The 17,851-nt window shown below is 34.7% G+C and overlaps 1 protein-coding gene across 4 annotated transcripts in view; it reads right to left on the bottom strand.

Annotated features, from left to right (window-relative positions):
• The window catches only part of ADAMTS6 (ADAM metallopeptidase with thrombospondin type 1 motif 6), a 331,044-nt gene that overhangs the window by 17,401 nt on the left and 295,792 nt on the right, over positions 1-17,851 (bottom strand). For 3 of the 4 annotated variants that reach the window (XR_004269519.1, XM_032279614.1, XM_032279622.1), the window contains 2 exons: positions 17,264-17,393; positions 8,485-8,689 (listed from right to left, as the gene is read on the bottom strand). Coding sequence is in view for 3 of the 4 variants with exons in the window: in XM_032279614.1 (XP_032135505.1) it covers positions 8,485-8,689; positions 17,264-17,393 (335 nt within the window). In the remaining variant the exon portion in view is untranslated. Of the gene's footprint in view, positions 1-8,484; positions 8,690-16,689; positions 17,394-17,851 lie in introns of those variants that run through there. The other variant, XM_032279631.1, reaches the window with a different exon arrangement.

The following is a 17,851-nucleotide window of genomic DNA, read 5'->3' as shown; positions in this document are numbered from 1 at the left end:
TAAGCATAATTGGTCACAGGTGAAGGTTTCTTGCACAGAAAATCTCTGGACTTTTCCCTGTCCATCAGTTACAAATCTAAGGAAGTTGTTCATTAGAATTGGATCTGTTTGTTCTTGGTACTGAGGGAAGGATGCTTTTCCCTATGTCACAAATCTTATATACCTCATCTCTAGGTGTTTCTAGAAGTCGCCTGTTTAACATGGTAGTTGACTGGAGTCTTCTAACTTTCTCCCCTGTATGTCTGGACCCTTTCTTAAAATCTGTATTTCCCCTCAATTAAGTGAGGACCTTAGCCAAACAACATTTGGAAGCACTGTATATCATGTACCTTTCATGAAAAAAACATTTCCAGATCTCCTACAGGAACCACACTAGACTGGGGAGATATAAAATGAATGAAATAGTCTCTATGCTCAAGGAGCTCAGAGTCTTATTTAGGAGACAGACATGGAAACACAGGTCAATGTTAAAAGTATCATATAAGTGTATGTAGAACACATAAATTATCATGCCCCTAACCCCATCAGCCTGTTTTATAATTATGTATTTGCATGTCTTCTCATCTCTACTACACTATAAACTCCTTAAAATTACTCCATTTGTTTCATCTTTGCATGCTTATGAGCATGCAAACATACATGTGCGCATGCACACACACACACGCACCCCAGGATCCAGCTGAAGACTGAGTAAACACTCGATAAACATATGCTGTTCTTTTTCTGGAAAGGTGACAGGTTTGATTTACTGTTAGGTAAATCAAGATGTACTAGTTTTAGATGGGGATATCTAGGTGAACACCATATACACATACACGCAGGGGTTTTGTTAGGGGGAAATCTTTGAGCCTGATGTATGTCACAGAAAGAAAGTGTTAACATTTTTTTCAGGTGGAAATCAATGATTCAATGCAAACTCTTTATTACAATGAATATAATCACAGAATACATTTCCTCCAACTTAGAAAAGGTTTCATTAAGATGCATTTTGAAGGAGGATAACACAGTTTTTTCCAATACAGCTCCAGAAGGGCTTTAGTTAGGGAGTGAAGATCAAGAGAGAAGTTCCTGATTCCTGTTATTCCTCTTCACAGCCAAATCAATATACTCATAACCTGGTGCTGCCTCACTCTACCCATACAATCCATCACTAGGTCTTATTAATTAGATTCCGAAATCTCTCTCACACCTGTTGATTTCTCTCCATCTCTACTGCCGCTAACCTTACTTCAGACAAACATCATTTCTCATATGAAATTTTGTAATGGCTTTCTAGTAGGTCTCTTGTTTCTTCCTCTTGCCTCACTTAAATCTACTCCCTAAACTTCAGTCAGAGGGATCTTTCTAAAACACATATCCAGTTATACTGCCTTCTGATTAAAAAAAAAATCATTTAATAGCTTACTATTGCCTTCAAGATAAAAATTCAAACTCTATATGTGCTTACTACACCACAGTAGTAAGGCCCTACTTACCTCTTGAGGTTCATCTCTCTATATGTCAGCCATATAAAATAATTTGCAGTATTCTCCAGTGTTAGCCCAGTGTCAGGCACAAAGCGAATAGTGTTGTTGCAGCTACAGTAACTACTACTACTGCTGCCACTAATAGCATCTATCATTTAATAAATACTGTATCTACCAAGTGTGCTAAATGCTATAATTTATATAGTCCTTACAACTCTCCTATTAGGTGGCAATTATTATTGTTTTTAAAATGGGAAAACTTAAGAGTGACTGGTAAAAAGTCACACATATATGAAATGGTGGAGCCATTCTAATACTAATTCTGCTAAGTGTTTTCTGGATGTCAGGCCTGTACTATGTATGTACTTTGTATGTATTGTCTAATTTAATACAACAATCACTTATATTTCAAGAAACCAAGGAATGTGATAATTTCTGTAACATGAAAAAAGCCCTAATCCAAGTCTTTGAGCTTGCCTCAGTTGTGTCTAGTCCATTTCTATCTCTTGAACTTGTTCCACTTATTTTAATCTACTTCATGCCAAGTCTCCTCCACTGTTCAAACTGAAGACTTACAGGATTTCTGCCACTCTCTTAACGCTTAATATTAACATTGATAACAATAACACTACTATACTACTTTCCATTTCATTAAAGATTAACAGTTCAGAAAATACTTTTAAAGACAATATTAAACACTATTAAACAAGTTTTTAAGAATTATTAGAGATGAGAAAAGCTTAAGAGACTTCATTAAAGATAAACAGCAAAGGTTAAAGCTGGAACTAAATCCTAGGCCTTGTGACCATACTTTAGGGCCTACTCATTATCCATTTCTCTGTTATTACTGTATTCACAGGCTGTTCTTAGTATTGGCAAAAACAAACTCATGACAATACATAGTAAATATAAATTATTATCAAAATGAGTTGAAGTATAAAAGGATACAAGGCCACTTCATCCTTACATTAAGCAAAAACATAGGATTTATAGGGAACTCAGTTTTTGTATTTTGAGGCTATGATTAATTTTCTAATGGGATCGTTCATTGAAAAATGCACTTGTGCCACTCCCCTGCTTCCTTCACATTTTAAAATCATGTGTATGTGTATTAAAGGCTGGGACATACATCTCTTGTTTATGCTAATAATTTTTTCCAGTGGCAAGAAGCTTCTATTATTATTTTAAGAATGTAGTAATATCTAGCTGCCTTTTCTAAAATTATTTGTCAAGTTGTGCTTACCATTAGTAGAGACAAAGAACACAAAGACAATTCATTCATCTCCTTCTAAGAAGTCCCCAGGAAACCCATACCCAAACCAAACCAGGCATGGTGGATCACACCTGTGAATTCCAGTACTTTGGGAGGCAGAGGTGGGCAGATCATGAGGTCAGGAGTTTGAGACCAGCCTGGCCAACACAGTGAACCCCTGTATCTACTAAAAAAAAAAAAAAATTAGCTAGGTGTGGTGGCATGTGCCTATTGAGCCAAGACCATGCTATTACACTCTAGCAGCCTGGCCTGGGTGACAGAGTGAGACTCCATCTCCAAAATAAAAATAAAAAAAGAAGGATAAAAAGACAAAGCAGCATTAATATTTATTGTATCATGTATTGTTCTAAATCCTTGTCATGTAATAATCTACCTAATCTTCATAGAAACTCCATGAAGTGAGTACTGTTACACATCCATTTTACAAGTGACGAAACCGAAGTGCTAAGAAGTACAGACAAATCCCGATGGCGGTTTCCTGCTAAAAATAAAGCTCTGAAAGATAAATGCAAAAAGACTAATCCTCTGTAGAACAATATGCAATTATGTGCAAAGCTAAACATATAATGACACTTAGGCAAGAAATCATTTTAGAAAAATTAAATCTCAAAATTTACTACTTTAGTCAAGGATATTTTATCTTATTGCAGCAGAGGTACAGAGATTTTCAACCAGATTTTCAAGATAGCAAATGAACTGAAAATCAACTAGATTTTCCAAGATACCAAATAACTAAAAACTACATTGCTGCCACATTTGTTACTCAGTGAATACACCAGGCTTGACTCTGCAGATCCAGCCACAATTATTACATGTACACCACCAGAGTCTCAACTCTGGTCTCTGTAAATATTGTACTTCTTACGGGTGATTATAAAATTAAATGTTTAAAAATTGGTTGTAAGTATAGTAAAGGCACAGGGATGCCACTTAAACCTAGTTTATTTAAGTAGAACTCTAGCAAGTCCTTCTGACCTTACGTCAGAGATGTTCAAGCAGAGATGTCCTTAGTTTGTTTTTATATTTACTTATTCTTTCTGCTTTCTTGAGCCTAAATTTCATTTCCCCCTCTTTACTGATAATACAGTATCCTTTCTTTATCCGCAATTTCATTTTCCACAGTTTCAGTTACCAATGATCAACGGAAGTCTGAAAATAGATGAGTACAGTGTAGTTAAGATATTTTGAAAGACAGGTTACATTCACATAACTCTTATTATAGTATGCTGTTATAATATTTTAATTTTATTATTAGTGTTAATCTCCTACTGTGCCTAATTTATAAATTAAACTTTATTATAGATTTGTATAGATAGGAAAAAATATATAGTATATATAGGGTTCAGTACTATCTGCAGTTTCAGGTATCCACTGGGAGTCTTAGAACATGTCCCCTGTGTACAAGGGGGGACTACTATCAATGTGTTTGTCCATCTCAAGACCTCTGTTTTATTAGCTATGTAAAAATAAAAACAAGTATTTCTAGAAAAGTAAGATGAATCACAGTTATATATGTGACTACTAGGCATTAACTTAATTATGAATGCTTTGGAGTTCTCTAGAGATAATCATTGGCCTATATCCATGCAAAGAGTATGTTTTTGCATAACTTTTGAGTGTGCAGTAAGATCTATTAGTAATAATTAGAAATTGGAATGCTTAGTTCAATGATAAATTTTTTTAGATTAAAGAATACTTATAAACATCAAAATTCATCTCACTCTTTCTCATAATAAACCTTTAGGTAGCGGGGTAGAAGATGTTAATTCAGTGGTGAGTCTATTCTTTAGTAAAATTATTCCTCATTATGTGGGTAAATACCTATTTTTCCTCTTTACTCATATAATTAGAATCTCATGATTATTTAAAATCTGACCAGACCATCTGTTTTTTGTTTTCATCTTAGTGGCATATAGGAGGTGACTTTTATGAGAGATGCACTTATGCTTCAGCTTAATGTTGAATGACTAAGAAGCAGCAAAAATATATTTTGCAGAAAAAGTATTTGAAACCAAGGGAAAACAATTTGGCCCTCACTTGTAAAAGAAACATTAACATTTTGGGGTTACACTGAGTTCTCCCTAGAGAGATGAGTTTAAATAACTTAGTCAAAGGACCACAGTAGAACCAAGGAGTATGCAAGGTGATGACACAATTTTCTTATTAAGCAAAACACAGTCCCTTGTAGGTAGATTTCCCCCATCTTTCTTAAGTAATGCTACCTAAACATAAATACTATAAAGTCAGTTGAGTAAGATACCAGTTACCTACTTGTCCAAGAATAAGTACAAGAAATGTATCTTTTTCAATGGGCATTATTCTGTAGGAATCAAATAAACCATTTTGATACATCAAAAGGATGGGTTAGGACTGCTGGAACCCATCCACAGTATGCAGCAATGCTTTCAAGAGCTATTTGCCAAGTGAGGGCAAAACCAGAAAACTTAATTTAAAAGTCCAACATAGCCTGGGTGATCCCAAGTATAGATTACAGGACATGCAAAAGCTGTGCCTTCATTAGTTCCACAAAAGCCTGCTGATGAGCCATTTTCCGCCAAGGTAATTTAACATTTTTTTTCTTTTGGCATAAGTACTGGGTGGGTTTCACTGATGCTGGCTTTACAACAATGGAAAAGGAAAGGGTCAAAGGGTAAATTCCTCTTGCTACAATATGTTTTCACCAGTTGAACCTCACCCTTGTGGTTAGCAAAACTCAGACAGCTGATAGTTGGAGTGGGGAGGGGGCAGAAAGAGGAGGATTTCATGGGTGTGTCAAAAAAATTGTGTGAAATATTTGCCAAAGGTTAACTGAAAGAGACTGAATACTGCCTGCCCTTCTGCTGGGACCTTCTCTTTTCATTAGTAGGAGGTGTTCTATTCCTTTGGGAAGAACAGGCTTCTTGTTTTCATTTTGTTCTCAATAGCTACTCAGACATCTATTTAATTTAATGTTATTTATTCCTATTTATTGTTAACCCATCTAGAGAAGGGAAGAAGTGGGCTGCCTGGTAAAGTAAGGGAATGGAAGTGTGAGAGTAAAGAGCCCTCACATACCCCCCTTGGGGAAATAAACAGGAGAAACAGTATGGGGCAAAAACCATCTTTTACCTTGAACAAAGGATGATGACAGTGGTAAAGATGGTGCTCAACTGGAATTTTAGCTGCAGTTTTCAATCTATGCTTACCCTGGAATTGTTTCCTGTCTGTGAAAAGACAACAGCACTTCCCTTGGACAATGCTTTATCTGAGGTGATAGTCCCCACATGCGTACTCCAGCCCCTCAGCACCGTTTCTTGACCCTAAGCTTTGACTCGGCCATGTTAAAGAGTATTGCAGAAATGTGATTAAAAGTGTCCTCAGCTTATATGTACATCTTCAGGCAGCCTCTAGAAATGCCTAAGGGCCTCTTAAAGCCATGTGAGTGAGTCATTTCAAAGACTGGATAGATAAGAATCAAAATTCTAAGAGAAGGGCAAGGTCAACCTATGTGAAGTTGAATTCTGAAGGGAACTTTAAAAGCATTTGGAATGGAAGCATATCAGCTAATATACACAAGCTATCTCTCAAGGTGATTGTATTTGGTTGTTTTCTTTAAAAACATATAATGATACAGAAGAGTGTAGGTCAAAAGATCAGTGTGAAATGAGGCTTACATGAAGAAGTTTTGATATTTTAGCGGTTGGCAGCAATTTCTTCTAGAAATTTCTCAGAAGGCATTCCTTCTGCTTATGAAGGGTAATATAGTATAAAGTTCTGTATTCCAACCTTCCTAGTACCTATCACTATCAGTCTTTCATTTATTCTTAAAAACAAACCCTTTTCTCCCACTCTGCTTTCATCACCCACTCTTTGTGTTTCTGTTCAGTTGTTTCTTTTTTTAGGCATAACTTCTCTAGCTTCCCTGTTCTTTTCCCTACTCCCAACTCTATAGCCCTCAATTCTCAGCTCAACTCACATCAAATAAAAAGGCTTCTGATACTACTCCAGGATACACTGCCCTTCTCAGCTCTGAATTTCTATATTAATTAAACATTTATGCCTCACAATCCACTGTTTTATTACACACTGCCTCATATGTATTATTCTCTAGTTGTTTCATGGATATTTTTCATTTACCCAAGCTTACACGATTCTTTCATATTCCCCATGGTGCCTATCCCAGTATGTTTAGCAATCACTCAAACTTACTGATTTGACCGGAAGCCCTCAAACTGTGACAGCCAGTCATCAGGTCTCTTATTAAGATTTTCCCATAACAAATTTCTCATACCAATGAATATTTATGGATTTCTATAAGGGTCCTGGGCACTAATGGGTACAACTCTGTAGAATGTCTATTCTTTATCAATGGATTTTATCTTTCAAATGAATTTAGGAGTTAATGCATTTCCTGTTAGGGGACGGAAGAGTCCATACTGTTTTCCATAACCATTGACAGAATAATACCAGAATATTTCTACATATGATTGAAATATATAACTAAAAAATCTAACTTAGGTAGGCAGAATGTAATTGCTGGAGTTAGAGTATGGCCAGGAAACTTGGAAGAACACTCCCAATTCCTGCCAAAGATTCCATGGATAACCACAACTGGTCAGAATCTCCACTTCCATGTACCATCTTAAAAACAGTGCCTCTTTCAGTCCTGTGCTTCCGGGAAAATAAGGCCACTCAAGCACCAAGATTCACAGGGGAATAGTTACATCCAAAGGTTCCTGAAGAACAAGGTTTAATCTTTTTGTTTGTTTTTTGACAAATGTATGAGGTCTACAGGAAATACCCAAAGCAAGTACCACAATGTTTCTGGCAGGATATATTAGAATAGAGTCTGAGATGCATCCTGTTTTGCTAACTTGAAAGAAATATCATTGGTTATATAGCAAGGTACTTATTCTTAACACTAACACACACTATAGAAGGCTTCAGCTCTTCTTTGGGAAATGTGGAAAATGATATAGTATGCATATCTATATGTCTCATGGATATTGAGGAGTAAAAATTGACTACCTCTTACCTTATTTTTCATAAGGTAATTTTTCTGAGTGGCTCTGGATTATAATAGGCTATTTTGTACACATCTGTGCCAAGAAAACATTATCTTGGTCAGGTCTTCTTCACATAAGTGAAGGGAAGGATCAATTTCAAATTTGACGTTTTGCTGTTATAACCTTCAACTCCATGTTTCTTCCCCAGTTGCAGTAGAAGAAGTAAAAATATCTAGATATAGATATGTCACAAGTGATAATGAATTGATAAGTATTCATACCTAAGAGTTATGTAATTAGGCTGCAACATTACTTGAAAAAAAGATATTAAAAAATTGTGCGTTCCAAATGAAACCCTAAAAAAGGCCATTCTAGGTCTTCAGTAAGTTTTGGGGTAAGAAAGGTTCTTGACTTTCCTTTTGAACTTCAATTTTTAATTATATATCACATATTCTGAACTTGTGATGTACTCAGTAGTAAGAAGTAGAAAAACCCCTTATAAGAGTACTCACTATAATGTTATTTTAATTTACTTTACACTTATTTTTAATCAAATTGATGACAAGTTTCTTGCTAATTTCCCTTACCCCCAAAAAAATGCTTACTTCCTGACAAGCAGCAATAAAATATAACATGGCCAGATTAACTATTGCATAACCCTTACTTGTTGAGTTCTAAGGTGCTCAGCTGTCTTTAATATTAAGTGCTTTGGCGTAGATAGTTAAGACATCTCAAAACATATAGCCTCAGATTTCCTTACCTCAGACCAGTCCAGAGCCACCCACTGTGGTGGACATGACTGGTTGTTGCAGGACTCTTTTTCGACAGGCCGGTGTGTTAAACAACCACTGTAGTCCAGCGTCTCCTCCTCAGAAGGCCCAATCTTCCTGATGCAGAGCACTGCCCTTGTGCGCATCCCACCGTCACAAGTCTTGCTGCACTCCAACCAATCCCCAATGAACCACCTGCAGCAAGATGTGGAAGAACACAGAGAAGCATTTCCTCAGTGCATCCAGAGATTTTTAGCAAAGTGAAGGCACTTTCACTGATGGACTACATCCTAGGAGGGCTGACATTTCAATGTTGGTTAATAAGACAAATGGCAAATGAAAGAGCTGCTAAGGAAAAGGCCTATACTTGTCATTTACTTTCTAAAGTGTAGTGTGTAGGCTTTGGAGCATGCAGAACCAGGTTCAAACAAGTGCACTATGTCTTTAAACCTCTTTTATTTTTCTCCTTTTTAATTACATTCTAAAATGAGGATAACAATGATTAATCTCATAAAATTGTCAAGAGGGTTAAATAAGGTCATATAGATATAAAGCTCCCAGTGGTGTGCTAGTAAACGTTTAACCACTGGCTCCCCATGCAGGGGGGTGGGGGGAGTTCTGATTTGTGGCATTTGCCACTTTTTATACTGCAAAAACCTCACTAGGGCCAATTTCAAGCTACCAGCTTGATATACTAAAGGTGAACAGGAGAAGATATGCTAATAATAGGGTCCTATGAACCAATACTGGCTGGCTCCAGCACACCACTGAATGCTTCTAACATAGTATCTGGCATGTAACAAACAAGAAATAGTAGCTATTTTTATTATTATCACGTTGAAGCAGGTTCTCCCATAATTAAAAATTTTTATGCTAAAACCACTCTAAGGAAGCTGGGGATTTGTTTTTCAATTTCCAGAAATAAACCTCTATTAAGATAGGACTTGAATGTCCTTATAGGGACAGAGAAAGCCAGGTAGCCATCCTGAGGACATGGGAGTCTTAAAACACCTTCAGCAAGAGCAGAGCTCTGAGCTGGCTCTATGAAAACATGGAGATCTCTTGTTTCAACCTTTTGGCTCCTATGAACAGCTTCTACATAGCTAATGTGGAAAGAAATGCAAATATCTTAGAAAAAAATAACATGTCTCACATTTGTAGGTATACTACATCTTTACCCTAAAGTCATAAACTTTCACATATATAATTTCAGGAGGTTTGTGGGGGGTTTTTTTGCAACACTTCTGCAGGACTCACTCTTCTGGATACATAAATTAGTCTAAGGGATGTAACTCATGATCTAAATCAGATCAATGAGAATTCTGGTTTAGAATTTTTATATCTCAACTAGAGCAAAAGGGATCCTTTCCCTTTGTGACCACAAAGGTGCATAAGAAGATGAGTAAATATAAAGCTCCCAGTGGTGTGCTAGTAAACATTTAACCACTGGCTCCCCATGCAGAGGAGTGGGGGAGTTCTGATTTGTGGCATTTGCCACTTTTTGTACTGCAAAAACCTCAGAGTTTTTGTGAGAGCTGTAATGGCCATGTTCCCTGTCAGGTGGAATTAGCTGATTTCAAAGAATGCAGAGGAGCTAGAAAGTCTGGATGGTGTATGAGTCCTTGATTCCAGCCATTTCTCAAGCTAGGTCCACCCTTATACTTCCCTTAGCTTTGTTACATAAATCTTATGTGCAGAAGCCAGCTCAAGTTGAAGTTTTGTTATTTGCAACAAGGGTCTTGACTGACATATTGTATTTCATTTATTAAATATTTGCTGAATGTCTACTACATTCAAGGCATTGTGCTTTGTTTTACAGAATAAAGCAAGACCTAGTTAGGAAAACAGTTTTCCAAAATCATGAAAAGAGCAATGATGTAATCAGGACTAGATTCCCCATCGTTTGCTATTTCAGTCAAAATTCATTGTAACATTGCTGAATAGTAAAATATAGGTTACAAGCATGGGATCACAAGCTACTTTCTTCAATCCATAATTATAAATTATGCAGTTATTCTCAATGGAGAAGCTCAGGGTATTGACTGGGAGACTCCCGAGAGAATAATATGAAAAGTGTAAGAACAAATTTCTCACTATTTCTGTTAACATAGCTCCAATGTGCCAGTTTTGTATATGGAAGATAATACCTTAGTGAAGTCAGAGTACTAGTATCCTAAATTGGAGCCTGCATTAAGCCAATTAAGCAACGCTGGCCTTTGTTCATTATTATTTGTATTGTCTTTACTTATAAAGAAAACCAGCATTTAGAAATACAGTTACCTAGTTTTTCAAATTTAAATTATATTTTACCAAAATCTACAAATTTTCAGCCTAAAATTCATTTAAGAATGATGATTTAATTTTGAATTTTAAAAATCTGACACATTTTTTTCTAAGTCATTTTCCAAGGAAGATTTAAAGTAATTTTCATATTCTTTCCTTTCTGTTTTCCACAGATGAACATAATCGCCAGTTGTTAGTACCACTTTTGGTAAGGAGGAAAATGTGTACTGAAAATAATAACTTGTATGCCAGCCATAGTGAAACTCTGATTCAACTTTGCAACAGTGATTTCATCACCAAGATTAGGGGATAAAACAGAAATGTGTATAACTTAGTCACACCACCTCCAGCCATGATCTCATTAGTTCTCATAATGTAAGTGGGATGGAGGCCTTCAAATTAAACACAGGTGCCCCAAGTAACCTCAATGATTCAGAAGTGTTGCAAAGGTTCAGGGACACCTTGTCTTTTTATTTCTTGTCCCCTCTTCCATTCCATCTCTCCTCAGAAATTTAACCTAGATGTATCACTCCAGCCTTTAACTTGGAATATATGAAAGTAAAAGTATTAATCACCCTCCCAATTTCCATTCTGACTTTAACTCTGATTTCAGGCTTCACACTCAGTCCCTGTTGCATCTTTATTGCTCATCATATCATCCCTTCCTATGTCTCTCTGAAGGATTAAATCACACCCTAGTTATTTAAACAGTTTTGCAATTCTACCACTGCATCTGCTTGTCTCAGTTTCTCCATTCTCCCACCTAGTTTGAGATGTACTGCTTCACTTGTCTTCCTTCTCCAAATATTTGACCCTCTGATGGTATTCTTTTCTCTGTCTTCTTTCCCTCCTCTAGATTTGGTGGTAAAAATATGAATACAGAAATTCTCTGTGGGAATATAAATTTCTGAATCGTTATAGCTGGAACAATTCTGGGGCTGTTTCTTTCTGAGCTTTCCCCAACATATAGTGATCAAATTGTCTTCATCTTCACAAGTCCTTCATAGCCATCAGACACTAACAATTAGTGGGATTCATGTTAGAGTGTCTGAAATAAGAGTGATTTGCTGCAGCCTGTGTAATCTGACCTACAGTTCCAATCTCTTATTATTATAAACAATAGTATAATTTGGAGAAGGGAATAAGAGAGACACTATAAAAACTTTGCCCCAACAAGAATATTTTTGAAGAAATAATCATCATAAAATCAGAATATTATTTTTTGCTTTTTAATTTAAAGGAAAATGGCAGAGCATATGAAAATAAACTGATATTAAATATTTGGATTAAAAGAGAGAGAGATTTCCTAGGCTTTGTCCCAGAGTCGGGGTCTAATCATCAACCTTTTTTATAAACACAACATAGCAAATTTTAAAAAATCTTCAGAATTTGACAATAATATCTTTACTCAAAGAGAGATTCAGTTATATAACCTATTGTCTACTTACAAAGGTAAAAAACCTCCCTATGTTTTAAATTAACTCTTAGAAAAATTTCAAAACAAAAAGTTGTTAAGAAAAATTAAAAGAATTTTTTTTCATTTCTCAGCTAATTGGAAAGTGAAACCCATATTAAGCAGAACTCTCTATGTTCTAAACATTATACAGTCAATATTTTTCTAAATTTTAAAGAAATCAATATAATAAACATCTGAAGTTGTGGCAACTGAGAATGTGTCAATGAAGCAAGCAAAATTAGATGTGTAAAAGTGCCACCAGACATTTGATTTGTACCTTACAAAGTTGGTGATGTCTGATATAATAAGAAAAACATCACCAGATATTAGCATACCTCAGTCTGTGAAATGATGGGAGTTAACCTAAATAATTTCTATGATTCTTCCTAGGTCTTAAGTTTTGGAGTTTTATAGATAACTCTGATGAATCTTTTTCTAAACTTAAAATAAGGGATAATAGTTGTCCATGGGTGAGGTCCAATGACTCAAAATAATGATTAAACATTATACCCTAAAATATACCATTAAATAAAACTTAGCCACTGGATAAAATTTAATTTCTTCCCACCTTAAGCTTCCTTTAGCACTTTTGCTTATAACTCTCTTGTACTTAACATATTTTGTCTATTATAGTTATTTACATATATATGTAAATACATATATATGTAAATATGTATATGTATATTTGTCCAATTAGATTACCCTCAGGAAAGAGAACCATTTCTCCCAAAGTACAGTGTCTTCTAACTTGCAGTTGATTAATAAATGTTTTTAAATTCTTGGTCACAATATTATTAAAATGAATAGTTCTCTTGTTTTCACTTCTCTGGTTTTCACAATTTTAAAAACCACAGTATCATACAGAAATAATATTTATTATTTGAGGATTCTTCACATGAGGTCATATGCAGAAAAACTCTTGCTATTAAAACATGGCATGGTAAAAACTGAACTTGGCCTTTTTCTTTGGAGTCCAGCTTATTTTTTTTTTCTTATGGATGGGGACTAGTTTCTTACCAATTATATCCTTTAATATTAATTCCTTTTCTTTTTTTTTCCAATTGTTTAAGCCCATGTCATGGATCCCACTACTTTCATGCATAGTCACTTTACTACCTTGACAATTATACGCTTTCTCATAAAAGAGTTGTTGCTATGAACATGCTAACTTTCCCCTGCAAGGCCTTCTCTGGGTCTTCAAAGTCTTCCGAATAAACATAATATTATTTCTCTACCAATGCCTCCTTTGTCTAGTCTTCCTAGTCCTCTGTCATTTTCTCTTTTATGGACAAATCTTACTGTTCTCCCTTTTTGTACACTGTACTTATAAATTCTCCCAATATAACTAAAGACGTTGGAAATATTTCATTATTTGAAAACATACTTTCTGATAAAAAAATACCATTTAGAATTATAAACTAATGGTATAGGGAAAACAATAATCATTGAAAATAAGTATAGATCCCTTCCTCAAATCAGGTAAAACATTTCAGATAGATCAATGTTTACATTAAAAATAAAAAAAGAAACTTTAAAAGTATAAGAGTGGGGAAGACCTTTCTAAACAGTATACCAATGAAAGACATAAAAGTTTGACAGTTTTCTTAAGATTTTCTAAATTTTATAAGTAAAAATAGATTAAAACACCATAAATAACATGGAAAATAGATGACAAACTAGGAAAAAATATTCAGAACATAGGTAAAAGAGTTAATATCCTTAATACATTAAGAGTTCATGCAAATCAATAACAAAATGATAAATACTTCAACAGAAGTACTGAAATATTGATAAGTAGTTCAATAGGACAGGCCATGATGAAGAGAAGTAGTACAAACGACCACTAAACATAATTTTTAAATGTTCAGCTCCATCAGCAGTCCAATATATGCAAAATAAGACAGCAATTAGATGTTGGGGCTTTTTCCCCTATAAAATAATCAAAGATTAATTTAAAATATCCATAGCCACTGTTGTTCACTTCCAGGAAATGGCATTCTCATAGACTGTTAGTAGAAATATACATTCGTACAATCTTTCTGGAAAGCAATTAACAATATGATCTCAAAGACTAACATGTGCTTCCATTTGAACCATATATTATTTTGTTATTTATTGCAGTATTGCAAGGGATCAAAATAAAAAATACATCCAAAATTGTTCAACACTATAATATCAATTTAAATAAACAATCTCATGTCTACTAAATGTTGTCAAAGACTTCTAATGTTCGAAATATTGAGAACTGACTATGAAGTGTCATAAATAGTATAATACAATTTTATTATATACACATGCCTCTGTATACATAAAAATCCTAGAAATACATACATCAAAGTACTAACAATGGTTTATAGGTTTTTTTGTTTTCTTCTTTTTGCTTACCTGCCTATCACATGATCATCTAAAAAAAATCTCTTTCTTCACACTCATTTAAAGTCTTATTAAATTCAGTAGCCTTTCTATGATTTCTATTTCTATAATACCAATGTCAATTGGGAATCTCAGATGGCCCTGATGTTTGATGGTTTGACCAAAACGATTTTTCAACTTTACAATGGTATGAAACCAAACACATTTAGTAAAAACTGTACTTGAATTTTTGAATTTTAACCTTTTCCTGCCCTAGCAATATGCAGTACAACAGTTTCTCTAGATGTTGGGCAGCAGCAGCAACCTGCAGCTCCCAGTCAGCTACGCTACCGTGAGAGTAAATGACCAATACTCTACAGTGTACTGTGTTGCAAGATGAGTTTTGCCCAGTGGTAATGTTCTGAGCATGTTTACAGTGCACTGGGCTACACTATGATATTTAGTAGGTTAGGCATAGTAAATGCATTTCAACTTACAATGTTTTCAACTCTGTATAGGTTTATCAGGATATAATCCCACCACAAGTCAAGCATATATAACCATTTTGCAGAATTGAAATTTCCTTTTTCATAGTCTGAATTCAAAGGACTAAAGAAGAAATTAAAAAGCAACTAAGAGAAGTAGACTAATAATGAGTAATATTTTAAATATCTACATTTAGGTCTTTCAAAAAAAAACCATTAGGCTAAACTTTCTTTATATTCTCTGTATCTTTTCTTTTGAATTTCATTCCCCATCTCCAAACTTAAATAAGAAACTTCACTTCAGAACTGCATAAGGAAAGGAGACAGAAAGCTTAATTTTAATAATGTACATCAATATGTCAATTTTCCTTAAACTGTTAAAAAAAAAAAAAAAAGAACCTCCAATGTAGTAATTAAACACACAACTTACGGGATGAAATGACCAAGAACTGAAATCTCTAAGGACATTAGACATGTAAGCATTTAAGATTAAATAAATAAAAAAGCTTAGGCCAAAATGGAATAGGGTGTGACCAGGCTCACTCAGAGATCTTCCATGTTTGATCAAATGCCAGATACACTACTTAAGATCCTGAGTGTCAGAGAATTAATGTAATAGACTGAGACTCACAGTCACATGAAAATATGCTGAAGTTACTGGAAACATGGAAAGGGACAAAATTAGTCCATGGATTTTAAGCATCTCTTTCTTTTACAGTTTTTAAGTTTCTCTTAAGATAAATTTATAAAAATCATTGGCAGAAATGAGGAATGTGAAAAAAATTTAATAACTTGTCTTGTAATACATATGATAGGTCACATTTCCATACTTTCCCATGTCTGGATATTAAGGGATTAGTTATATGGTGACAACATTCTGAAAATAACTCGATGTAAAATTATAAAAGTCTTAGAACAGAAACTATCACTGTAGATTCCTTGTGCTTCTTATTTGGTTGGCCAATACCCTACACCTCTTCAAGAAATTAGTAGTGAGGATCACCATCAAATGTTCAGGCAGACATTGGCTTTAGATCATGAAAGTTCATAAGGCATTATTGCTTTGGAACAAGAAAGGCACCTTGAACAAGAAATGCACTTTAGTTTAAACGTATTTGGGACATGGATTATTTACATATTGTAAATCCCATGTTTTTGTAATTACACTGTAGTCATTTTTAGAAAAGCTTCACTGTAAAGTTTTGTCTCCAACAAAGTGTTTGGGACATACAAATTCATTTGTTTATTCTCTTTTGCCTTACCAGTTTCATGTTGGGATAATTAACTAACCAGGCAGATAACAGTTCATCCAGTTTCTCAAACAAGAATGAAATGCCATTCATACATGTTTTCTCTTGCAGTTGTCAGTCAGGCAAAATCTCTACAAAGATTACTTTTGCCGTGATCAGCTCAACATCCTTTATCTTTTTACACATAATCATTGCCTTTTGCTCAATGAAGAAACCTTTCTGTTCTTACAGATTATAATGTGTGGCTCATTGACAGCAGGTCTCATTTAAAACCATCATTAAAATGAATGGGTCTCTTCTTGTTAATCCCTTTACAGTGAGTTGTAATTGCTGCATTAATCAACAGAAAGAGACCAAAGTATACCTCTATGCCTGTCCCCAACACTCAGAAGATAGGATACCTTACAACAGAACTTAAAATTGGGTCAGCAAATTAAAGCCCTGATATTCTATTCCAGAGTATTTCTAAACTATTTTAAAAGTCTTTAAGGCCTTAGGCCAAATATCTGGAAAAGACAGGAGTGTAAATAAATCACTATATTTTATTAAATCTAAGACTTTTTTTTATGTGCCATTAAGAAAGGGGAAAAATGTCAATTATTATCATAAGACACCATTAGCTGCAAGTTGCATCCTAGTTTCAGAGATGTTAAAATGTAAAAAGATATGTGCTTTAGAATTGATGAAATATGATCATTTCCAGCCTCATGTAAGGACCAAATTCGTTGAAGTTCCTCCTTTAGAGAAGTTAATAACTGAAATCTATAAATAGGAATCTTTGCTCAGTAAAAGGGACATCAAGATTCCTCCCTCTCAAGATGTTTTCTACATTTCTTCCAGCCTAATTTATTCTTATCATATAAATATATTTCCAAACATGAATACATAATGTTTTCCTCTTTGCACCTGAAGAAAATAATTCTCACTTCTTTCCCTTACTTACTCGGGTGGGCAGGGCTCAGTGTTGCAGGCTCTTTGATTTTCAGGTGGCTTACTGTCAGGGTCACAGTAATTGTTCTGGACAATGGAGTTGTCATCCAACCTTTTACAGACCACCTCCTGTCTTTGGACACCTTGAGAAAAGGAGGACATCATTAATTGAAGAGAAGTTTACCTTCCATTAAGTTAGGTATGCATAGCTTTCCTCTGTGGGGAATTGACCTCACTGGATCGCTGCCGTCTTATCTGTTCCACATTGGACTGCTTCTCTAAAATGGAGAGAAGACCTGGTCATTATACTGAAATTTTAGGCAAAGTTATTGTTCTCATATTTAGAAATGTAACTATTTCAAGTCCAGAAAAGAAACTACTGGTAATCTTAAACAATTTTATTCCCATTTGTAAATTCTTCTTCGTGCTTTCCTTAAAAAACAAACAAAACAACAGATTTCAATTCCCCAAAATATTATCAGATAAAATGTACAAATATACATTTCAATGCAAAACAATGGTTGTATATTTATTTAAAAATAGAGCAATAGGGGCAAATTTACTTTTTGATATTTTATAGAACAAAGAGCTAGACACCAAA

This window comes from Sapajus apella, unplaced genomic scaffold, assembly GCF_009761245.1.
Source record: "Sapajus apella isolate SASKATOON/1434 unplaced genomic scaffold, GSC_monkey_1.0 scaffold1, whole genome shotgun sequence".
In the NCBI taxonomy this organism is placed as follows: domain Eukaryota; kingdom Metazoa; phylum Chordata; class Mammalia; order Primates; family Cebidae; genus Sapajus; species Sapajus apella.
Note: the sequence above shows the minus strand (reverse complement) of the source record. Positions and strands in the feature narration are given on the sequence as shown.